We start from the raw sequence: 25,794 nt of genomic DNA on the forward strand, positions 1-25,794 counted from the left end.
TGGTTGGATCATTTCACAACTCCACCAACAATGCATTAGTGTTCCAATTTTACCACATCCTCTCCAACATTTATCATTTTCCTGTTTTGTCATGTTGGCCATTCTGATAGGTGTGATGTGGTACCTCAGAGTTATTTTGATTTGTATTTCTCTAATCAATAGTGATTTAGAGCATTTTTTCATATGACTATAGATGGCTTTAATTTCTTCATCTGAGAACTGTCTGTTCATATCCTTTGGCCACTTATCAATTGGGGAATGGCTTGTATTCTTATAAATTTGACTTAATTCTCTACATATTTTAGAAATGAGGCCCTTATCAGAGAGACTGATTGTAAACATTGTTTCCCAATTTTCTACCTTCCTTCTTATCTTAGTTGCATTGGCTTTGTTTGTGCAAAAACTTTTCAATTTAACGTAATCAAAATTATCTATTTTGCTTTTCGTAATGTTCTCTATCTCCTGTTTGGTCATGAATTCTTCTGTTCTCCGTAGATCTGACAGGTAAACTATTCCTTGCTCTCTCAGTTTGCTCACAGTATCAGCCTTTATATCTAAGTCATGTACCTATCATGACTTTATTTTGGTATATGGTATGAGATTTTGGTCTATGTCTAGTTTCTGCCATACTCTTTTCCAGTTTTCCCAGCAGTTTTTTTCAAAGAGTGGGTTCTTATCCCAGAAGCTGGGATCTTTGGGTTTATCAAATAATATAATACTATAGTCATTGACTATTGTGTCTTGCATACTTAACCTATTCCACTGATCCACCACTCTATTTCTTAGCTAGTACCAAGCAGTTTTGATGATTGCTGTTTTATAATACAATTTAAGATCTGGAATGGCTAGGCCACCTTCCCCTGCATTTCTTTTCATTAGTTCTCTTGATATTCTGGACATTTTGTTCTCCCAAATGAATCTTGTTATTATTTTTTTAACTCTATAAAATAATTTTTGTTAGTTTGATTGGTATGGCACTGAATAAGTAAATTAGCTTAGGTAGCATTGTCATTTTTATTATATTAGCTTGGCCTACCCATGAGCAACTGAAGTTTTTCCAACTATTTAGATCTGATTTTATTTGCGTGAAAAGTGTTTTGTAATTGTGTTCGTAGAGTTCCTGGGTTTGTTTAGGGAGGGAGACTCCTATTTTATAATGTCTACAGTAAGTTTAAATGGAATTTCTCTTTCTATCTCTTGCTGTTGGGCTTTGTTAGTAATATATAGAAATGCTGATGATTTATGTGGGTTTATTTTATAGCCTGCAACTTTGCTGAAGTTGTTTATTATTTCAAGTAGTTTTTTACTTGATTCTCTGGGATTCTCTAAGTATAACATCATGTCATCTGCAAAGAGTGATAGCTTTGTTTCTTCTTTGCCTATTCTAATGCCTTCAATGTCTTTTTCTTCTCTTATTGCTAAAGCTAACATTTCCAGTACGGTGTTGAATAACAGTGGTGATAATGGACATCCTTGTTTCACCCCTGATCTTACTGGAAATGCTTCTAGCTTGTCCCCATTACATATTAGGCTTGCTGAAGGTTTTAGATAGATGCTATTTATTATTTTAAGGAAGACTCCATTCATACCTATGCTCTCCAGTGTTTTTAATAGGAATGGGTGTTGCATTTTGTCAAAAGCTTTTTCTGCATCTATTGAGATGATCATGTGGTTTCTGTTAGTTTTGGTGTTGATATGATGGATTATGCTGATAGTTTTCCTTATATTGAACCAGCCCTGCATTCCTGGTATAAATCCTACCTGGTCATAGTGTATTATTCGTGTGATAAGTTGCTGTAATCTATTTGCTAATATTTAATTCAAAAATTTTGCATCTATATTCATTAGAGAAATTGGTCTATAATTTTCTTTCTCTGTTTTGACTCTTCCTGGTTTACATATCAGCACCATATTTGTATCATAAAAAGAATTTGGTAAGATTCCTTCTTTACCTATTTGACCACATAGTTTGTATAGTATTGGAATTAATTGTTCTTTAAATGTTTGGTAGAATTCGCATGTAAATCCATCTGGCCCTGGAGATTTCTTCCTAGGGAGTTCATCAATGACTTGTTCAATTTCATTTTCTGAGATGGGGTTATTTAGGTATTTTACTTCCTCTTCTGTTAATCTGGGCAATTTATATTTTTGTAAATATATATCCATTTCACTAAGATTGTCAAATTTGTTGGCATATAGTTGGGCAAAATAATTCCTAATTGTTGTTTCAATTTCCTCTTCCTTGGTGGGAGTTTCACCCTTTTCATTCTTGATACTAGTAATTTGGTTTTCTTCTTTCTTTTTTTAATTAGATTAACCAAAGGTTTATCTATTTTATTGTTTTTTTCATAAAACCAGCTCTCGGTTTTATTTATTAGTTCAATGGTTTTCTTCATTTCAATTTTATTAATTTTTCCTTTGGTTTTCAATATTTCTAATTTGGTGTTTAATCGAGGATTTTCACTTTGTTCTTTTTCTAGTTTTTTTAGTTGTATGCTCAATTCATTGATCTCCTCTTTTTCTATTTTATTTATGTAAGCATTTAGAGATATAAAACTTCCCCTAAGAATTGCTTTTGCTGCATCCCATAAGTTTTGGTATGTTGTCTCATTATTGTCATTGCCTTGAATGAAATTACTGATTGTTTCTATGATTTGTTGTTTGACCCAATCATTTTTTAAGATTAGATTATTTAGTTTCCAATTATTTTTTAGTCTATCTTTCCATGGCCCTTTATTACATATAATTTTTATTGCATCATGATCTGAAAAGGATGCATTTACTATTTCTACCTTTCTGCATTAGATTGTGAGGTTTTTATGCCCTAGTACATGGTCAATTTTTGTGTATGTGCCATGTACCACTGAGAAAAAAGTATATTCCTTTCTATCCCCATTCAGTTTTCTCCACAGGTCTATCATACCTAACTTTTCTAATGTTCTATTCACCTCCCTAACTTCTTGTTTATTTTGTGGTTAGATTTATCTAGTTCAGAGAAGGGGAGGTTGAGATCCCCCACTAGTATAATTTTGCTGTCTATTTCTTCCTGTAACAACCGGAACTTCTCCTCCAAGAATCTGGATGCTATACCATTTGGTGCATATATGTTTAGTAATGATATTACTTCACTGTCTATTGTGCCTTTCAGAAGGATGTAGTTTCCTTCCTTATCTCTTTTGATAAGATCTGTTTTTGCTTTTGCTTTGTCTGAGATCAGGATTGCTACCCCTGCTTTTTTTACTTCAGCTGAAGCATAACATATTTTGCTCCAGCCTTTTACCTTTACCTTGTGTCACTCTTTTTCAAATGTGTTTCCTGTAAACAACATATTGTAGGATTATGGTTTTTAATCCAATCTGCTATACGCTTCCATTTTATGGGAGAGTTCATCCCATTCACATTTACAATTATGATTATTATCTGTGTTTTTTTCTCCATCCTTCCCCCCCCATTTATGCTTTTCTTTCTCCTTTCCCCCCCACTAGTGTTTTGTTTTTGACCAGCACCTCCTACAGTCCCACCTCCCTTCTATTATCCCTTTCCCTTTTCTTCCCCTTTACCCTTATTGCTTCTTCCCTCCCTTCTATCCCCCCTCCCTTGTCTTTCCCCTTTCCCCTCCTACTGCCTATAGTGCAAGTTAGATTTCTATACCTGATTATGTTATTCCCTTCTTGAGCCAAATCTGATGAGAGTAAGGTTCAAACAATGCTCATCCCACGCCCTTCTTTACCTCTCCTCTAATAGGTTTTTGTGTCTTTTCCTGTAATGTAATTTACCCTTGTCTGCCTCCTCCTTTCTCAGTACATTTTCTTAGCTCAGACCAATCCACTTACTTGGATCCATTTAACCTACTTGATTAAATTTTTTTTATCATTACATCAAAGTCAACTTATATCCACCCCCTTTATGTATACTCCTTTAACATGGTATAATAACAATACAGTTCTCAAGAGTTGCAAGTGTCATCTTCCCTTGTAGGGATGTAAACATTTTGCCCTTATTAACAACATATCTTATCTTTCTGTCCCATTTACCTTTTTATATCTCTCTTGAATCTTGTACTTGAAGATCAAATTTTTTGTTGAGCTCTGGTCTTTTTATCAGGAACGTTTGGAAGTCCCCTATTTTGTTGGATATCCATCTCCTTCCCTTAAAAATCACCCTCATTTTCACTGGGTAGTTAATCCTTGGCTGCATTCCAAGTTCCTTTGCCTTATGGAATATCATGTTCCATGCCCTACGGTCTTTTAATGTAGAGGCTGCAAGGTCCTGTGTAATCCTGACTGTGGTTCCATGATATTTAAATTGTTTTTTTCTGGCTGCTTGCAGTAATTTCTCTTTTATCTGGTAATTTTGGAATTTAGTTATTATATTCCCTGGCGTTTTCAATTTGGGATCTCTTTCAGGTGGGGAGCGATGGATTCTTTCTCTAGGACTTCAGGGCAGTTTTCCTTTATGATTTCCTGAAGGATATTGTCCAGGTTCTTTTTTTCATCATGACTTTCAGGTAGGCCTATAATTTTTAAATTGTCTCTCCTGGATCGATTTTCCAGGTCCGCTGTTTTACCCATGAGGTATTTTACGTTTTCATCTATTTTTTCATTTTTTTGTTTCTGTTTGACTGATTCTTGCTGTCTCACAGAGTCATTAGTTTCCATTTGTTCAATTCTAATTTTTAACATGTTGTTTTTTTGTACTTTCTTCTCCAACTGGTCAATTGTATTTTTAAGGGATTTATTTTCTTCATTGTACTTTTTTTCCAATTGGCCAATTGTGTGTTTTAGGGACTTGTTTTCTTCAGTGTGCTTTTTTTCCAATTGGCCAACTGTACTTAAAGGACTCCTCTACCTCTCTCATTTGACTTTTAAAATCCTTCTTGAGTTCTTCTAAGAAGGTTTTTTGGGCTTCAGACCAGCATATTCCCTTTTGATGTTGCAGTTGTGGGTTTGATGACAGTGTTGTCCTCTTCAGAATTTCTGTCTTGATCTTCACTCTTCTCATAATATGAGTCTAATTTAAGTTTCTTTTTACTCATGGTGTTTCTTTATTCCCTGGCCTTTAAAGAGATTAAGCTCTCCTGCTGGGGAGCAGAGGGCACTGACCCAAGCTTCTTGTGTTGGGAGCCCAGGTCTCGGCCACTGGCTTTGGGAGCTGGGGCCTCTTATGTTGGCAATTGGAGGCTGTAGGGTTCTGGCTGCTTATCTGGTGTTGGGCTGGAATCAGCAAGGCTGGGATTCTCAGGCAAATCTATGTTTCCTGCTTTTCCTTTCCTTTAGCTTTGTTTAGCTCCTTTTAGATAAGTGCTGCCAGGTGTTTATCTGCCTGGGGCCCCTTACAGTGGTGCCTCCCTTATTTCTGTTGAGGTACTGGGATACTTCTTTGCTGTAGAATGCAGAGGCACCTGGTGGTTTTCTGAGCTGGTTTCAACCAGTTACCCTACCCTCACTGAGGCACTCGGAGGTACAGCTGTTGGCGTTTGCCTGCTCCACCACCTGGGCTTCGGGATCTCCTCCTGGTTGGCAGTTGGAGGCTATAGGGTTCTGACAGCTTACCTGGTGTTGGGCTGGAATCAACAAGGCTAGAACTTTTTGGCACCTCTAGGTTGCTTTCTTCAGCTCCTTTCAGACAAACACTGCCAGGTGCTTATCCGCCTGGCGCCCTCTGTAGTGCTGCTTCCCTTATTTTTGCTGAGGCACTGGGAGACCCGTTTGCTGTAGAATGCCGAGGCACCAGAATCTCCTCCTGGTGTGCTAAAGTGGGTCTTTCCACTAGCTGGCTGGGCGACTCCTGTTTCATATGCTCCCCTTCCTCCAGGGTAAGAGGGGCCTTTCCTGTTAATCCCTCTAGCTACCTGGGCTACTGCACTGCTGCACCCCATCTTTCTTCTGGTTCACCTGTTCCAGGGGTTTGTTTTTTTTTTTCTGGGGTGATGTTTTCCGGGTTTTCAGAGGTTGATAGGGGAGGGTGAAAGCGACTACCTTTTTTACTCCGCCATCTTGGCTCCAGTGAATGTGTTTTTAAAGTACACAAAAATGTAAATTATATATATATTTAGAGGAACCACTGGTGTGCCTATTATTTGGTAATAGATATATGATGCCTTTTGTCACATATGGTAAGATCAGATTTACAGCTGAGGGGAAATTAATAAAGTGCCTTGCTAATAATTAATCATCAACATGAAGCAACTGAACCAATACTTATAAATCTTATCTAGCCCTTCCATTTTTCAGTTTTTCTGATTTTAGAGTATCAGTAACCTCCCTTGAAATAACTTCTGTCACTGATTATATTAATGGTGTTTACATTTTGTTTTATGGAATATCTATTTGGTCATGATGTATTAAAGTATTATAATGATAATTTTCATCAAAAAGAATACAACATAATGAAAATAATCTCAGGTTAGGTAAATTAGTTGAAGAAGATGAAGTGGCAGAGAAATAAAATCCTCTATATTATATCAAGATATACTGTGATACTTGGTAACTTCATTGCAAAGGTTTGAAAAGGTGAAAATGGAAAGAAATATATAGGAAAGCAAGATTCCCAAAGAAATGAGAGAGGCCAAAAGACTTGTAGAATATGCAGATACCTCATACTTTGATATCATAAACATTTTCTTAGAAAAATAATTAGTAGCCATTGTATAAAGTGAGCTCTAAATAACATTAAAAAGAACAAAATAAATCATATTATGACGGGAAAAGACTTGTTATCGGTGTGGGAGGAGGGAAGGAAGGAAATGGGAAAGGACAGTAAGGATATCCAGGACAGACAATAAAGATGGACAACAGAGTTGAAAAAGGGATTGCTTTTAGAAAAGTGAAAAGCTCCTTTCATGAACAAAAAGCTCAACTTTTCAGTACTAACATTTTACCAGTATTTCTAAATGGCAGTGAGATGTGGAACACCCCAACTTCCATTAGTATCACCTAGAGGGCAACAGAGATACATATGATGAGTTTAAACAGGCTGCAACATGAGGAACTCTGGAAAAGAACAGGAATTGTATGTTAGGAAGAAAAGATGGGCTAGTTACAGGCAAGAGCAAGAAGTGACAGCTGGTCAGCGTGACTGCTTCACCGGTTGTTGTTCAGTTATTTTTCAGTAGTGGCCAACTCTTTATGACTGCATTTGGGGTTTCCCTGGCAAAGATACTGGAGTGGTTTGCCATTTCCTTCTTCAGCTCATTTTACAGATGAGGAAATTAAGGCAAACAGGGTTAAGTGACTTGTTCAGGATCACACAGCTAGTAAATGTCTGGTGCCAGATTTGAACTCAGGAAGATGATTCTTCCTGATTCCAGGCCCAGTGCTCTATCTATTGCATCCCCTAACTTCCCTGCACCACTTAGCTGCCACCAGCACTGTCAGGAAAACGAGAAAGAAAACTCCCGTGGTGAGCTTTGGGGAGAACATGAAGGAGTAGTAGTAGTAGTGGTGGTGGTGGTGGTGGTGGTGGCAGCAGTAATGAGAAGTGAGAAATGAGAGGACAATGAGAGAACTGACATGAGCTGAAGATCTGAAAATGATGCTAGTTTTTAGGCTAAGAAGTAGGAAAACTAGTGTCAAGAATAATGGCAGCTTGTGGAAGCATGGAGGACACCCCAGGCATCTTAGAAATAAGTAGCATACACCATTCTGGAGAGGAATTTGGAACTGCCCAAAGGTCTATCAAACTGTACATACCCTTTGACTCAGTCATACCACTAGTAGGTCTGTATCCCAAAGAGATCAAAGAAAAAAGGAAAGGGAACTTGTGCAAAAATTTTTACAGCAGCTCTTTTGTGGTGGCAAAGAACTAGAAATTGAGAAGGTGTCCATCAGTTGAGGAACAGATGAACAAATTGTGCATATGACTATGATGCAATACAATTGTGCTGCAAGAAATGAAGAACAGGATGCTTTTAGAAAAACCTGGGAAGACTTACATGAACTGATGAAAGGGCAATGAGAAGAACCAAGAGAACATTACAAACAACAGGAGTAATACTGTACGATGATCACCTGTAAATGACTTAGCTATTCTCAGCAATACAAGGACCCAAAACAATTTTGAAGGACTTAAAGTGAAAAATGCTATCTACCTTCAGAAAAAAAACTGATGAGCCGACTTTTTTAGTTTCTTTGTTGATGCTGTTGTTGCTTTTTTGGTCTGTTTTCCATTTTTTAAAAAATTTATTTTATTTTTAGTTTATAGAATAAAAGAAGCATTTCCAGAATACAGCATAATAAAAAAGATGATTGTACATGAAGCTGCAAATCTATGCACAACTTTCTATTCCTTTCAAACATACAACAAAATTATCATGTAAATTTCTTTTTTCCTTTTTTTCTTCCCTACATCCCACTCCCCTGCCCTAGTGATGGCTTCCATAGAACACAAATATAACCGTTCTATACATACTTCTATCTATCAGTTCTTTCTCTGGATACAGATAGCGTCTTTCTTCATATGTCCTTTATAGTTATATAGTCTGTGTTTTCTTTTGCAACATGACAAATAATGGAAATGTTTTACATGACTACACATGTATAATCTATATCAAATTGTTTATCTTCTCGATTATGGGAGAGGGGAAAGAGGGAGGACAAGAATTTGGAAATAAAATTTTTAAAAATAAATGTTAAATTTTTTTGTTTACATGTAATTGAGAAAAAAAAATTCAATGGAAATAAAATTAAAGAAAGAAGTAACACAAGCAGTACTTAAATCCAAGCCCTCATACTAGTGAACCAGTACTTTTCCCACTATTCCATGCTGACTTTTATGTTACATTATGCTCTCTCCCCTCATCTTACACAAACTGCAGGCAAACTCCACAGTGAATCAACACTAGGTTCACTGGTGCAAATGTGCTAACACCATTTACCTTTTGGCAGTACACTCCTTTCTCAGCTCACTTAAGGATTCCTTATGCAATTGCAGCTTGAGGTGTTCAGTCTCAAATGTGCTTCCTGTAAAGAAGACAGGACAAGATTTCAGAAATGAATTATACTTCTGGTAAGGAATGCTTCCAATTTCAACAACACAGGCAGGCCTAGCAGGGTGCTGTAATCTTAAGATACCAGAAGGTTACATCCTTCCCTCTATAAACCTACCAATGGAAAGGGCAAATGGTACAGCTGACCCAAAGCTACTGAGGGGACTAATCCCTGAAATAGAAGTGATAAACATAATTCTTTGTGCAGATTGAATAATTATGAGATGAAAATGAGAGATTCTCTTAAGACTGAGGGTAATTTTTCTACAGTTAATGAAAAAAGGTGCTTTTGTTTGAGTGGGAACTCCCTTCACTTTTATAGCTCTCAGCCCTTCTAGTACTTCAGTTTTAGCAAATTATTGAAATTGAAAAATTGATCACTCTTTAGCCAAGCTAGTGGTCAGCCTCTTCAATATAGGTATGCTGTTCTACAGACTTAATCAGTAGACCTTAATACAAAAACTTTCCAGTTTACAGAACCATACTGACCTTGTACTACATTAGCATGGCTTTGAAAACCTAGGACTACCTCCATACCAGGATAAAGCATGAGAGGAGAAACTTAGAAGACAATTCAGTTACTGATATTACTAATTATTATTGTTGCTATTATCATTAATAATAACAATGCTTTTACACTCATGTGAGGCTGTACCTGTTATAAAGAACTGTCCTCACAACATTCCAGAAGATGATCATAAAACGATCATTATTCTACCTTATTTTATAGATGAGGAAACTCTAGCACAGACAGGTGAAGTGATTGACCTGTGACCCCATGGACAAAAAATTGCAGAACCAGGACACAAACCCAGCGTCTCAGGATACCAAGTCTGGTCTTCTTTCTTCTAAGCCTGTCTTCCCTATCCAGATCACAGTGACACAGGAAAAAATCTGAATTGGAAGTCAGAGAACCTGAATGTGAATTCTAGTTTTGCTGTTTATCACATAAATTTGGGCAAGTTACTTAATCTCCCTGGGCCTCAATTTTATCTGTAAATCAATCAACAAACATTTACTAAGAACCTACTATGTGCCAGGCATCATGTTGTGTGCTTGGGACACAACCAGTGGCCAAAGACAGTCTCTTCCCTTAAGGAACTTACAATCTAGTAGGGGAGACAACAAGCAAATATATATATAAGGAAGATACACACACACACACGATAAATTAATAACTAACAGAAGAAGGCACTGAGATTAAGAGAGGTTGCAGGAGGCTTCCTATAGGAGGTAAGATTTTGATTGTTCAGTTGTTTCAGTCATGTCTTACTCTTTATAACCCCACATGGAGTTTTCTTGGCAAAGATATTGGAGTGGTTTCTCATTTAGTTCTCCAGCTCATTTTACAGATGAGGAAACTGAGGCAAACAGGGTTAAATGACTTGCCCAAGGTCACATAGCCAGTAAATGTCTAAGGCTAGATTTGAACTCAGGTCTTCCTGACTCCAGGGCCAACGCTCTATCCACTGTACCATCTAGTTGCCCAGTGAGATTTTAGTTGGGATTTAAAGGATGCCAGGGAGGTCAATGGTCAGAGCAGAGCAAAGAGAGTGTTCCTGGTATGGGGGACGGTCAGAGAAAATGCCTAGAACCAAGAGATAGAGTGCCTTGTTTGTTAAACAGCCAGGAAGGCAGTGTGACTGGATCTAAGAGTACATACTGAGGAGTAAGGTAAAGGGTAAGAAGATTATAAAGGTAGGAGGGAGCTAGGTTATGAAGTTCTTTCAATGCCAAATAGAGGGGTTTGTATTTGCTCCTGGAGGTGATAAGAAGTCATTAGAGATTAATGAAGGGTGTGTGTGTGTATGTGTGTGTGTGTGTGATGATTATACCTGAATTTTAAGAAAATCACTTTAGTGGCTGAATGGAGGATGTATTGGAGTGGTGGGAGATTGAAACAGGCAGATCCACCTGAAGGTTATCGCAGTAGTACACATGTGAGGTGATGAACGCCTGTACCAGAGTGGTGGCAGTGTCAGAATAGAAAAGGGGGGCATATTTGAGAGATGTTGCAAAGGTGAAATCAGCAGGCCTTGGTGACAGTTTGTATGTGGAGAGTGAAAGATAGTGAGAAATCCAGGATGACTCCTAGCTTGAGGATAACCCCTAAGGAGTTGGCCTCAGATCTTCTTAAACCCTATATGGGGTCACGACCTATAGTTTAAGATGCGCTGAAGGGGCTGCGAGTAGAAAAAGGTTAAGAAGCCCTGGACTCTATAACCCCTTTTATTTCCAAAAAATTCTGTAAACTCATCTATTCTCTCTCATGCACAGTAGATTCAAGAAATACCAGGAGAGAAAATAAACAAAAAGTATGCAAGGTCAAACAAATTTCTCAAATATAGTTATCTATGAAGCAATCTTTTGATCAGCACATGGCTATATAAACCAACACAATTATGTGTACCCATGTCCTAAATCAAATCCTAATTTTGTTGTACATTAAAATTGTATTTGAGGTTCTTTTTAAGGTTGTTTGAGGTTTCTTATTTTATTTTTCCCCAGTTACATGTAAAAACAATTTTTTAACATTCATTTTTAAAACTCTTGAGTTCTAAATTCCCTTCTTCCCTCCCCGTTCCCCAATCTGCCCTCCCTTCTATCACCATCCCCCCAGTTCTCTTATCCCATTCCTCTCAACTTTCCTGTAGCGTAAGATAGATTTCTATACCCAATTAAGTGTACATATTATTCCTTCTTTGAGTCAATCCTGACGAGAGTAAGGTTTACTCACTCCCCTTCACCTCACCCTCCTTCCCCTTCACCTCACCCTCCTTCCCCTCCACTGTAAAAGCTTTTCCTTGCTTCTTTTATGTGACATAATTTACCCCATTCTACCTCTCCTTTTCTTTTTCTCCTAATACATTCCTCTCGCACCCGTTTGTTTTTTAAAATCCTTTCCACAGATCATCAAAATTATTGTGACTTAAATCACTAAAGGAAATAAATCTATAATGTTATTTTATAAATTGGTAGGGCTGAATAACTTCTTTTGAAATATCAGTTTGAAGAAGAAACTTGTGATAAGACACAAAAAATCAGACACAAAAAGAGGATTCTAAATATATTCAAAGATGTATATCTTTCCCTTCTCTCAAGATGGCAAACAAAAAGCCCCCAAAGGAACCAAAGGAAAAGAAGGTCTGAAAGGAAAAAAAAGAACAATAAAAAGGAAGATGTGGCTGAAAAGGTGGTAAAAAAGCCTTGAAAGCATTACAGCAGAAACCCAGTCCTGGCCCGAGGGACTGGTAGATATTCCAGATCTGCAATGTATTCCTTGCGAGCCATGTACAAGTGGAAATATGTTGCCCCAAAAACCCGGATTGAAAGGAAAAAGAAAGAGAAGGTGCCTGCTACTATCTCAAAGCCAGTTGGTTGGTGGTGATAAGAATGGAGGAACCCATGTGGTAAAGATTCGCAAGATGCTGAGGTATTACCCTACTGAAGGTGTTGCCTAGAAAGCTGCTAAGTCATGGCAAAAAGCCCTTCAGCCAGCATGGGAGGAGACTCCGATCTAGCATCACCCTGGGCATGTTTCTGATCACGCTCGCTGGCCGCCACAGGGGCAAGCAAGTGGTTTTCCTGAAGCAGCTGGCTAGAGGCTTGCTACTGGTGACTGGACGTCTGACCACCAACTGTGTTCCTCTGAGAAGGACCCATCAGAAATTTGTCATTGCCACCTCTACCAGGGTTAACCTCTCAGGTGTAAAAATTCCAAATCATCTTACTGATGCTTACTTCAAGAAGAGGCTCCGTAAACCTAGACACCAAAAAGGAGAGATTTTTGACACAGAAAAAGAGAAATACAAGACTATGGAGCAGGGTAAGGCTGATCAGAAAACAGTGGACTCTCAGATCCTGTCCCAAATCAAGAAAATTCCTCAGCTCTGTGGCTACCTGCGTTCTGTATTCTCTCTCTCCAACGAAGTTTATCCTCACAAACTGGCGTTTTAAATGCCTTGCACAGAACTCTTATTAAAATATTTGGAATAACAAATATATATATTCTCTCTCTCTCTCTCCCCCCTAAAGTTTAGGCCAAAGAGACAATATTTAAACAATTTAGTAGAACTCTTCAATCATTAATCCATCAAACAATAAGCATTTATTAAAGGCCTACTATTTTTCAGGCACAATGGCTGGAGGGATTCATATACAAAGAAGGAAATAAACTCTTATTGTGCTTACATTCTAGCTTATATTATGTAGAATATAATTAAATAAAATTATTGGCTGAATGGGTCATGTTAAAAATATGCCTTTTCTGCTCCATGAAAATACAAAATGCAAAGATTGATGGGGATTTTGGATAAAAAGTCTTTCTCTTTTCATAAGATGTCCATTGCTAACTGACATTTACTTTGTGAAAAGTATCATGTTGTTTTTTCCAAGTCCCAATGATGGCATCTGATTGTTCCACAATCTTCTGTACACTGGGTATATATAAATGAGTATATTTTTTCAATACATGGTTTTGCTAATCAAAAATAATTAATAATACTTCTTGAATGAAACAGGAAACCAGTATGGTTGCTCCTACACTTCCCGGGGAACTTAAAATGGTCAGGGCACCTAATACCTAAGATTCTAATGGGTTTCCAAAGCTTTTAGCAGTGACACTTGACAACTAATAGATATATTTTCTCTTAAGGCACATTAACAGATCACAAACTTTTGAGCTATGAGGGATCAATAATATCATCTAATAATAAAATCATTTTACAGTGAAGAAAATGATAGCTCAAGAGAGGAAACTTGTCTAAGGGTCACACAGGAAGTAACAAAGTGGGGATTGGAAACCAAATCCTATGACTACAAATCCAGTTCTCTTGCCATAATATCACATGTTCTTTTCATAGTTCGTTTTGTTTTAAATTAACATATACTGATGTATTCTTTTTAATATCACCATAATTTCCCCACGTACCTCTTCCTCTTCCTAGAGTAATTTCATAACAAATAGTATTTTTTAAAAAAGGGGAAAAAAATGAAAACATTAGCATAACTAAGCAACATATCAAAAAAGTCTGAAAATATGTGCAACGTATAACACTTGTAGACCTCTCAACTGGGCAAAGAGTATGTGTCAAAGTGTCTTCTTGTGTACCTTCTTTCAGGCTTTGTCTGTTCTGTGTAATTTTGCAGAGCATTCACTTTTGATTTTTTTCCCTTGTGGTCATTCTTTCTATTTACAATGCTATGGTTACTGTAAATATTGTTACTTAGCTCTGCTTACTTCACTCTGCATCAGTTCGTGTAGATCTTTCCACGCTGCTCTCTATTCATCATACATGTCATGTCTTATAGTACGCTACTATTTTATTGTATTCACGTATCACCACTTGTTCAGTCATTCCCCTCTACGGGCATCAAAGGCTGCCTTGGGGTATGAATCTCATAATGATATCTCTGGGGCAAAAGACAGAGACATTTTTGACATTTATTTGCATAATTCCAAACTGTTTTCCAAAATTTTTGCAGACATTCTCAGATGCACCAACAACAACTCCCCTATCTTCAACCAACTCTTCCAACATTGACTAGTCTCATTTTTGCCAGTTTTGGGGGTGTGAAATAAAACTTCACGGTTGTTTTGATTTGTATTTTTTGGCTATTAGTTATTAGGAGCATTCTTTCAAATGGTGGTTAATAGTTTACAATTCTTTTGAGAACTTTTTTTCATTATCTTTTGACCATTTATTTATTGATTAGGGAATGACACCTAGTCTTATATGTATCTATTAACTGTTCATATATCTTAGGTATCAAACCTTTATCAAAGGAATTATATACAAAGATTCACAACTTCTTTTCTAATTCAAAATGCATTAACTTGTGCAAGAGTTTTTCAGCATCAAATAATCGTAACCTATAGCTGTGATTGCTTTCTCTTCTAATTTTTTAATAATATGATCTTTAATTATAAGGGAAAATAAAAGAATAAACATTTACATACAGTATACTATGTTTCAGGCACTGTGCTATAACCACTTTTACAAATATCACCTCATTTAATAAGGTCATGTGTACATTTAGAATACATATAGAATACGGTATAAGGTGTTGGACTAAGCCTATATATGCCAGGCTGCTTTCCAGTTTTTCAAGCAGTTTTTACCAAATAAATCGTTCTTTCTTAAGTAATTTGTTTTCTGGTTTATCAAACACTGACTTACTGAGTTCCACTGTTTGTAATTCTCCCTTTTGATTTCCAACATTTTTTGTTCTATGAAGCCCTTTCATCAAAAATATTTTATTGTGAACCCCAGGGTAGTGTAATATAGTATTAATAATATTCTTTGAGTTTTATTCATTAAGTGCTTCCAATAAATTTTGCTACAAAAATCTCAGAATAAATATTTACATTATATGATACTAAGTATAAACTATAAAATTTTGGTCTGCCTATAATTATGAAAACATAATGTAAAATTATAAAACTAATTATAAAAGTTTTATGTGGGACATTATTTAAGAATTAAAAGAAATAACAGAGTAAGACTTGATTGGCTTGCTATTATCTGCCAAGACTTTATATTAAATTTCTTGATTTAAAAAATTTTAACATTTTAATAAAATAATTTCCAACTAAGAAGATGTTTAACATAATACAATAATCATATACAGATTTAATTACTATGTTTGACTTTTATATTTGAACAAAGCTTTTCCACATTTGTCTCAACCCAGACAAATGCAGTCTTAAATGTGGTTCTTCATCAAGTTTATTTCTGTATTTGGATTTAAAATAAGAACAAAAGGAAAATACCCTCTCATACAAGTATGTAGTGGAAAATAGCAGGAGAATTTTATAACCTCTCTCACTCAGAGAAAGAAATTCATCTTTTATTTTTAGCTACCTATCCAACTGAAAAAACCATGATTACTGAGTATTTACATTAAAAACCATCTTGATACTATTATGGACCATCAAAAACATTCTGTAGAAATAGGTTTTATATTGCCTTTCATGGTTGTACTAAGGCTTTTTTCCCAGTTTAAATTTATCTTCTACTTTTGTTACTATTTTTGTATATGGCATACTTTAAAATGAAATTATTGGCAACACTGGTTACTAGTTCTGAAGTAAAAAATGTACTTTTCTATTGAGTAATAAAAAGCACTTTATTAAATGATAAATGTACTTGAAGTTCAATTGCATATATGGTTTCCTTTTAAACAATACTTATATGTAAACAAAACTTTATTTAAAAAAATAATCTTTTCAAATAGGACTTTCTTCTCCTCTTTTCTACCACTGGCAACCTGGCTATACTCTCACAAAAAACATTACTGAATTAGTGACTTGTGCTGCAAGAACAAGAAAGTTCATAACATCTCATTCATGTGATTACAAAACTAATTAAGTACAAATACAGGGTTTCAGAGGAAATAAGGGAAAGCCTCTGATGCAGTGTACAGAATACAAATGAGGATACGTGCCTGCATTTGACTAACAGTTGAGAAATAGTTTGCACTCAAATATCAAATCTTTGTGGTGATTTGCAAACAATTTGATGTCAGTGTGAGAAAATACAAGAACACCCTGATCTTAGTCAGAAGTGGTCAATTTAATTTAATCACTTTTTAAATACCAAAATCTCATACATACACACACACACACACACACACACACACACACACACACATTAATCATGATGGTTTCAAATCACTGCAGAAATAAAACTATAATGTTTCCAATATAGACAAGCTTGATGTTATAGAGGAAAAATATATTTGTAACATAACTAGGAAATAATTTACTGCTTAAGGTGCCATTAAATAATTTTTAGCATGAACACCTTTCACCAAGTCTGGACTGTTCCACAGATTATTTCTTTTATAATCATTATCATAAGCTAACATCAATATAGTATCTTGAAGTTTTAAAAGCATGGTACAAATATTTGCTCATTTTATCCTAAAAACAACTGTGGGAAGGAAAAGTAGTATTATCCATATTTTTACAGATGAGGAAATTAAAGCAAACAGAGAATACTTAAACCAATACCAAGTGGTTTTAATGATGGTTGCTTTATAATACAGTCCAGTGTCCGGAAGTACAATTGCCCTATTGTCCTCTACATCTCCTCATTATTTCCCTTGATATTCTAAGTCTTTTCTGCTTTCTAAATGAATTTTGTTATTATCAAGTTTTATAAAGTATGCCTTTGATAACTGAATGTGTATAGTATTAAAAGTATGGGTTAATTTTTATATTATTGTCATTTTTATCATATTAGTACAGCCCAAACATGACCACTGACAATTCCTCCAGCTATTAAAGTTATACTTAATTTCTTTAAGGAACATTCTGTAATTGAATCTATGCAATAAATACTTTGTATCCTTTGGTGTATTGATCCCCTGATGTTCTATTCATTTTTAGTTGTTTGGAATTCAACTTCCTTTTTTATTATTCACTCTTGGATTTTACTACTACTACTACCATCACCACCACCACCACCACCACCACTACTACTACTAACACCTATACCTGTCAGATTTTACTACTACTATTACTACTACTACCACCACCACCATCACTTCTGCTGCTGCTGCCACAAAATGTTGATTTTAAAATTTATTTTGAAGGTTGCATTATTTTAGCGATTTATTGTCCTCATGAGTTCCTTGACTGATTCCCTTGAACTTTTTTGTTCATCTTTACAACTTTAATTTCATTTTCTTGTCTTAATGCTATCCAGAATTAGAGTAATTGTGAGGAGAATGAATATCTTTGCTTTCTTCCTGTATTTACTGTGAAAGTTTCTGACGTATCCACATTGGATAATAGTCTATTTTTGGCTTAAAATTATTTTTTATGATATCAGAATGATCCCTCAATGACCACACTTTGTAGAATTTTTACTACAAATAAGGACTGTACTTTGTCACAGTCTTTCCCCATATTTATTCAGATAATCACGTGATCTGATATGTTTTAGTTTTTAATGATTGTTTTGATTGTTTTTCTAATATTAAACTATCCTTATATTGCTGGTATACATCCCATTTGGTCATGATGAATTACTTGGATGAATCACTGCAGTATGTTTGACAGAATTTTATTTAAAATTGTTAGATCAATGTTTATTAAGGATAATGGTCTATATGTTTTCTGTACTTTATCCTTCCTTATTTAAGCTGTGAGAACTGTACTTGTCTCATATAAGAAAGATATTTGGGTGCTTTCTTTCCTTATTTTGGAGAATTTTTTGCGTACTACTATTAATTGTTCCTTAAAAGTTTGATTAAAAAAAAACTTTAGCAAAGGTGTAGGATATAAAATAAACCTACATAAATCATCAATATGTCTAATACATTAGCACACACACACATACACACACACACACGCACACACACATACACACACACACACACACACAAAACACAACCCAGCAGTAAGAGATAGAAAGAGAAAATCTATTGTAAATAACTGCAGACAACATAAAACACTTGGGATTCTACCTGCCAAGACAGGGACTACATGAATGCAATTACAAAACACTTTTCACACAAATAAAAACAAATCTAATAACAAAATTCATCTGGAAATACAAAAGGTCAAGAATAACAAAGGAATCAATGGGGGGGGGAAGTAAAGGAAGGAGGCTTTGCAATACCAGATTTCACACTATATTAAAAAAAAATCTGGTACTAGCTAAGAAATAGAGTGATGGATCAGTGGAATAGATTAGGTACATAGTACACAGTAGTAAATTACCATAGTAATCTAGTGTTTCAGAAACCCAAAGATCCAAGCTTTTGGGGCAAGAACTCACCATTTGACAAAAACTAATAGGAAAACCAGAAAGCAGTTTGGCAGAAACTAGCTATAGACTAACATCTCACAACATTTGCCAATATAGTTAAAATGGGTAAATGATTTAAACATAAAAGATAATTTATAAGTAAATTATGGAAACATGGAAAAATTTACCTATCAGATCTATCAATAAGGGAAGACTTCATGGCCAAACAAGAGACAACATAAGTAAAATGGATAATTCTGATTACATGAAATTTTAAAAGTTTTACACAAATAAAACCAATGCAGCCAAAATTAGAAGGGAAGCTAAAAAGCAAGAAAAAAAAATTTTTACAGCAAGTTTCTCTGATAAAAGCTTCATTTCTGAAATATATAGGGAACTGAGCCAAATTTATAAAAATAAGAGCAAATCACCAATTCGTAATGGTCAAAGGATATAAATAGGCAGTTTTAAGAAGAAATCAAAGCTATCAATAGTCACATAAAAAATGCTCTAAATCACTGGTTTTTTTTTTTTTTTGCTCTCTTCAGTTTATTACATGAATGAGTTCCACTACCCCAAGTTAAACAGCAGACTTCAAATGGTTACATTATACAAGCTGTGAGGTTTTTAAACTTGTGACAAGGGACAGAAAGGAATTTTCTACTCATTGTAAAGAAATCCTCATTTAAGCTTGAGTAAGCCACAAGCACTTGAACCCAAGAACTAGCCTTAACCAGGCCAATTTCAAGGAGGAACTGGTATATGTTTTTGTACTGGTCATGCTGTAATTGAATTACTTATGGATGCTCAGTTATAGTACCATTGCAGGCAGATTTCTTCTTGAATGCTTTCACTAGTTTCTTTTTACTGTAATTATCAGCAATCCCCTGGACATTGGTGAAGGTCTTCCTGCTATTTCTTTGTTGAATTTTTATAAGGATATAATCCTTAGTTCCAGCAGGAAGCAAGTCATCACCCTTACTTGCATCAGGAAAGGGGTCGAATAAGTAGAGGTTCTGGATAGAGGACGTACAATTCCTTCTCTTCAATGGAAACTGCCTGTGGAAGGTAGAGACAGGAGAAGGCAGGCAGGTGGGGACAAAGCATCAGGAAGCAAGAGGTCTTAAGGGGGAGGCTGCAGAGTCCTCCACAGGAGCTCACTTACTGGGGCCTCTAAATCGCTATTGATTAGAGAAATGTAAATGAAAACTCTGGGATACCATTTCATACCTATCAGATTTACTAACTTGACAAAAAAGTAAAATGATAAATGCTGGAGGAGATATGGAAAAACAGGAACACTAATGCACTGCTGGTAAAGTTGTGAACTAGTCTAACCATGCTGGAGAACAATTTAGAATTATGCCCAAAGGGCTATAAAATTGTATATTTTTTGACCCAGCGATACCAGTTCTGGGTCTGTATCCCAAAAAGACCAAAGACAAAGGGAAAAGGACCTACAAATACAAAAATAGCAGCTTTGTGTGTGTATGTGGTGGCACAAAATTGGAAATGGAGGGGATGTTCATCAGTTGAGGAATGGCTGAACAAGTTAAGGTATATGATTGTGATGGAATACTATTGTGCTAAAAGAAATGATGAACAGAATGGTGTAAAAAAATTTGTGAATACTTATATGAACTCGTGCAAAGTGCAGTGAACAGAACCCAAAGAGAACAGTAAGAGCAATACTGTAAGAAGGATCAACTGTGGAAGACAACTATTCTGATTAAGACAATGATCTAAAACAATTCCAAAAGCTCCATGATGAAAAATGCTATCCATCTCCAGACAGAGAACTAATGAACTCTAAGTGTAGACTGAAGTATACTTTTCTCACTTTTATTTTTTCCTTTCTATTTGTTTTTTGTTTTGTTTGTTTGTTTTTTGCCAACAAGGATAATATGAAATATTTTCGTATGACTTCATATGTATAACTGATATATTGTTTGCCTTCTCAACAGGTGGGGGAGAAGCTGAAGGAAAGTAAAGCATTTAAAACTCAAAATGTTTTTTTTTAAATGAATGTTAAAAAACAAATTTTCTAAAAAAAAATTTTAAGTTTGATAAGATTTTCCTGAAAATCCATCAGGTCCAGGAGTTTGGGGTTTGGGATTTTTTCCCCCCTTTGACAATTCCATTACAACTTGTTCAATTTCCTTTTCAGAATTGAGATTATTTAAGATCTCTATTTGTTCTTCTGTTAGTATGAGTATTTTGCATTTTTGCTCCAACTGCATAATAAGTTCTGATAATTCTTTTTATTTCTCCCGGTTTTGATGTGATTTCACATTGTTCTTTTGATATTTTGGAATTTGATTCTCTGTCCTCCTTAATCAAATTAGCAAAAGGTTTATCAATTTTACTGGCCTATTCAAAATAACCAACAAATAGGCAAACCTAAAATAAATTAGAAGATAAACTAATGAACTAGAAATTTAAAAAAAAAAAACCCTACAGAAATCATAAAACTGAAACCCAGTTCTTTGAATATTTCAGGCCTTTCTCTCCAACCTCACTTCTATTCAACTTCTGCTTTTATCCATGTTTCTTTGCGTATCTTTAGAAAGAAATCTCTTAATCGTCCCTCTGTTGCTGTTTTGTTACTGTTGTCCTTGGTTGCTATGTTTCTTTATATGTCCTATATAACTATTATCTGGAGGATTTGAAAAGCAATTTGTCCAATTCTTGTTTCTTTCTAGGAATGCTTTAAACGCTTCTTTTTACCAAACATCCAAGCTCAGGTTTGTAGGCTATATGTCACATTGGGCTCCTCTGCTCTTTGGAACTCATTTTCCCATTCCCTCTAACGGTTTCTGGTGGATATAGAATAGTACTATACTGTTTGAATTTCCTTATCTGTACATATGAAGGTTTTCTACACAGTCTTATCTTGAATCCCTAACCCCTTTATCACATCACCATTATGCCTAGCTGAGTCTGAACCTTGGATCACTCCTACCATTTGTCACCTTTGCACCTTCACACATGTGCCTTCATACAACCTTTCTGACTAGGATCACTACAAATTTACATTTCACAGCCTCAATTGTGTCATTCCGCTGCAAGGCAATCCTACCATACCTCCCTTATCAACTCACTATATCACTCTTCACAGCAGCTCTTCTAAAATTTTTCATCCCACCTCAAACCTTCTATGGTTCCCCTTTCCCCTACTCTCTCAAACCTTGTCTCATATTTTACAGAAAAAAATTGAGGCCATTCACTGTGAACCTCTCTTCTCCCTTCTTCCTCATCTCTTGTCACTCAGGTATCTTTTGCCACTGTCTTCTTCATTCCTATTTCACATGAAGTGGCCTAACTCCTTTCCAAGACCAATGCCTTTACTTGTTCAAGAAATCCCATTTCATGGAGGGGAGGAGCCAAGATGGTGGAGTGAAAGCTGTGACTTGCTTGAGCTCTTCCCCAAACCCCTCCAAATACCTGTAAAAAAAATGGCTCTAAACAAATTCTAAAGCAGCAGAACCCACAAAAAGACAGAGTGAAACAAATTTCCAGCCCAGCACAGCCTGAATGGTTGATCAGAAAGGTATATCACACTGGGCGGGGAGAGGAGCACAATTCGGCGTGGGACACAGGGCACAGGGAACCTGAAGCAGGCCTCAGAAGACTGAATTGTGGGCAGCTGGGGCAGGTTCCAGACCTCTCAACCCCTGAACGCCAAAGACAACTTAGAAGGTCAGTGGGAAAAGTCTGTGTCTGTGGTGAAAGAGAAGCTAGGTCTCAGCCACAAGTCCAAAGCGCGGCCTCTGGGGCAGTGGCTGCCACCTGAGCTTCCAGCCCACAGACTAAGGGAAAATTGAGTGGCTGATCAGAGGGGGATTGTAGGGATCTCTTTGCCTGTGCTGAGGCAGAAATCTCTTGCTTTGCCCGTGCTTGGATCTGGGTCACAGTAGTGAGGGGCAGTCGTAAGGCGAGGAGGAGTGCTGGTGTGTTGGAGCTTGTTGTGGCTGTGAAGAGGAAAACACCTCACCCCTTATCATACCACCTTGGAAGAACTGAAAATTTACTGGTTCCTAGAAGTATCTTTGGAAACAGCTGCACAAACCCCCGAAGCTGGGGACAGTACAATCTCCACATTGGAAGCAGACTCTTACCTTAACGAAGAGTTTAAAACTCAAGTAGCTGGTCAGGATCATGAGTAAGCAGCGCAAAAAGAGTCAGACTATATTATCTTACTTTGGTGACAAAGAAGATCAAAACATACAACCAGAAGAAGACAACAAAGTCAAAGCTCCTATATCAAAGCCTCCAAGAAAAATATGAATCAGTCCCAGGCCTTGGAAGAGCTCAAAAGGGATTTTGAGAAGCAAGTAAGAGAAGAAGAGGAAAAACTGGGAAGAGAAATGAGAGTGATGCAAGAAAATCATGAAAAACAAGTCAACGGCTTGCTAAAGGAGACCCAAAAAAACACTGAAGAAAATAACACCTTAAAAAATAGCCTAACCCAAATGGCAAAACAGGTCCAAAAAGCCAATGAGGAGAAGAATGCCCTAAAAAGCAAACTTAGCCAAATGGAAAGGAAGTCCAAAAGAATAGTGAAGAAAATATTTCCTTAAAAATTAGAACAGAGCAATTAGAAGCTAGTGACTTTATGAGAAATCAAGACATTGTAAAACAAATCCAAAAGAATGAAAAATTAGAAAACAATGTAAAATATCTCACTGGAAAAACAACTGATCTGGAAAATAGATCCAGGAGAGAGAATTTTAAAATTATTGGACTATCTGAAAGCCATGATCAAAAAAAGAGCCTAGACATCATCTTTCAAGAAATTATCAAGGAAAACTGCCCTGATATTTTAGAACCAGAGGGCAAAATAGAAATTGAAAGAATCCACTGATCTCCTCCTGAAAGAGATCCCCAAAGGAAAACTCCTAGGAATATTGTAGCCAAATTCCAGAGCTCCCAGGTCAAGGAGAAAATATTACAAGCAGCCAGAAAGAAACAATTCAAGCATTGTGGAAAACACAATCAAGATAACACAAGATTTAGCAGCTTCTACATTAAGGGACCACGGGGCATGGAATATAATATTCCGGAGGGCAAAGGAGACAGGATTACAATCAAGAATCACCTACCCAGCAAAACTGAGTATAATTCTGCAGGGGAAAAAATGGTCATTCAGTGAAATAGAGGACTTTCAAGCAATCTTGATGAAAAGACTAGAGCTGAATAGAAAATTTGACTTTCCAATACAAGACTCAAGTGGAACATGAAGAGGTAAACAGGAAAGAGAAATCATAACAGACTTATTAAGGTTGAACTGTTTATATTCCTGCATGGAAAGATGGTATTTGTAACTCATGAGACCCTTGTCAATATTAAGGTAGTTGGAGGGAAAAAATTATATGTATAGGTAGATAGATAGATAGATAGATAGATAGATAGAGGGCACAGGGGGAGTTGAAGATGAAGGGGTTATATCTGGAGAATAAAATTAAGGGGTGAGAGAGGATTATACTAGGAGAAGGAGAAAGGGAGAGGTAGAATGGAGTAAATTATCTCACAAAAAAACAGAAAAGAAAAGGCTCTTACAGTGGAGGGGAACCAGGGAAAGGGGAGAGGAAATGAGTGAATCTTATTCTCATGGGATTTGACTTAAGGAGGGAATAACATACACACTCAATTGGGTATGGAAATCTGTCTTACCCTACAGGAAAATGGGGGGGGGGGGTAAGGGGACAAGAGAATATGGGGATGATAAAGAGGAGAGCAGATTGGGAAAAGGGGCAATCAGAAGCAAATACTTCTGAGGAGGGACTGGGTCAAAAGAAAGAATAGAATAAATGGGGGGGCAGGATAGGATTAAGGGAAATAGTTTTTCACAGCATGTCTATTATGGAAGTGTTTTGCATAACTGCACATGTATAACATATATTGAGCTGCTTGCCTTTTCAATGAGGATGGGTGGGTGGGGAGGGAGGAAGGGAGAAAATTTGGAACCCAAAGTTTTAAAAACACATGTTTAAAAAAAAAGTTTTCACATGCAACCGGGAAATAAGAAATACAGGAAATGGGGTACAGAAATCTATCCTGCCCTACAGGAAAACAGAAGGGGAAGGGGATAAGAGAAGGGCGGGAGAGATAGAAGGGAAGGCAGACTAGGGGAAGGGGTATTCAGAATTCATGCCATCTTGGAGTGGGGGGAGGGGAAAGATGGGGTGAAAATTTGGAACTCAAAATCTTGTGGAAGTGAATGTTGAAAAATAAAAATAAATAAATTTAAAAAAAAAAGAAATCCCATTTCATCCCATCTGCTCCAACAGATTGCCCCATCTATCTTCCCCACTCTTTCACTTATTTTTGATCTTCACCTCTCTATTGGCTCATTTCCTACTACTTACAAACATACTCATGTCTCTCACATCCTTAATTAACTCACTTGATCTTTCTATCTCCACTAACTATTATCCTATATCTTTTAGGCTCTTTGTAGTTAAACTCCTCGAAAAGGGTGTCTACAACAGATGCCTCCACTTTCTCTTCTCTCACTCTCTTCTGAACCCCTTACAATCTGGCTTCCAATCTTATCATTCCACCAGAACTATTCTCTCTGAGTTACAAATCATCTCATACTTTTCATATCCATCTATCCTCATTCTTCTTGACCTGTGGGCAGCCTTTGATACTGCTGATCACTCTCTCCTCTTTGATACTCTCTTCTTTACGTTTTTGGGACAACACTCCAATACTCACTCTTGCTTATCTGACCACTCTCATTCTGTCTCCTTTACTGGATCCTTCTCCAGATCATGCCCTCTAACTGTAGCTATCCCTCAGGGTTCTGTCCTGGGCCTCTTCTTTTCTCCCTCTATACTATTTTACTTGGTAATCTCATCAGTTCCCATGGATTTAATTACCATTTCTGTGCTGATGATTCTAAAATCTACCTTTCTTGCCCCAATATCTCTGCTGACCTGCAATCTTACATCTCCAATTGCATCTTGAACTGGATGTCCAATAGACAGCTTAAATTTAGCATGTCCAAAACAGAATTCATTAGCTTTCCCCCTAAATCCTCCCCAC

The 25,794-nt window shown here is 36.5% G+C and overlaps 1 protein-coding gene and 1 pseudogene across 2 annotated transcripts in view; one reads left to right on the forward strand and one right to left on the reverse strand.

The window, feature by feature from the left end:
• UVRAG (UV radiation resistance associated) overlaps positions 1-25,794 on the reverse strand; it is a 463,865-nt gene that overhangs the window by 240,808 nt on the left and 197,263 nt on the right. For both annotated transcript variants that reach the window (XM_027848208.1, XM_027848210.1), the window contains one exon: positions 8,876-8,960. In XM_027848208.1, coding sequence (XP_027704009.1) covers positions 8,876-8,960 — 85 coding nt within the window. The remainder of the gene's footprint in view (positions 1-8,875; positions 8,961-25,794) is intronic.
• On the forward strand, positions 12,089-12,943 carry LOC114032771 (annotated as a pseudogene).

The sequence above is a fragment of the Vombatus ursinus genome, unplaced genomic scaffold, assembly GCF_900497805.2.
Source record: "Vombatus ursinus unplaced genomic scaffold, bare-nosed wombat genome assembly UNPS02005659.1, whole genome shotgun sequence".
Taxonomy (NCBI): domain Eukaryota; kingdom Metazoa; phylum Chordata; class Mammalia; order Diprotodontia; family Vombatidae; genus Vombatus; species Vombatus ursinus.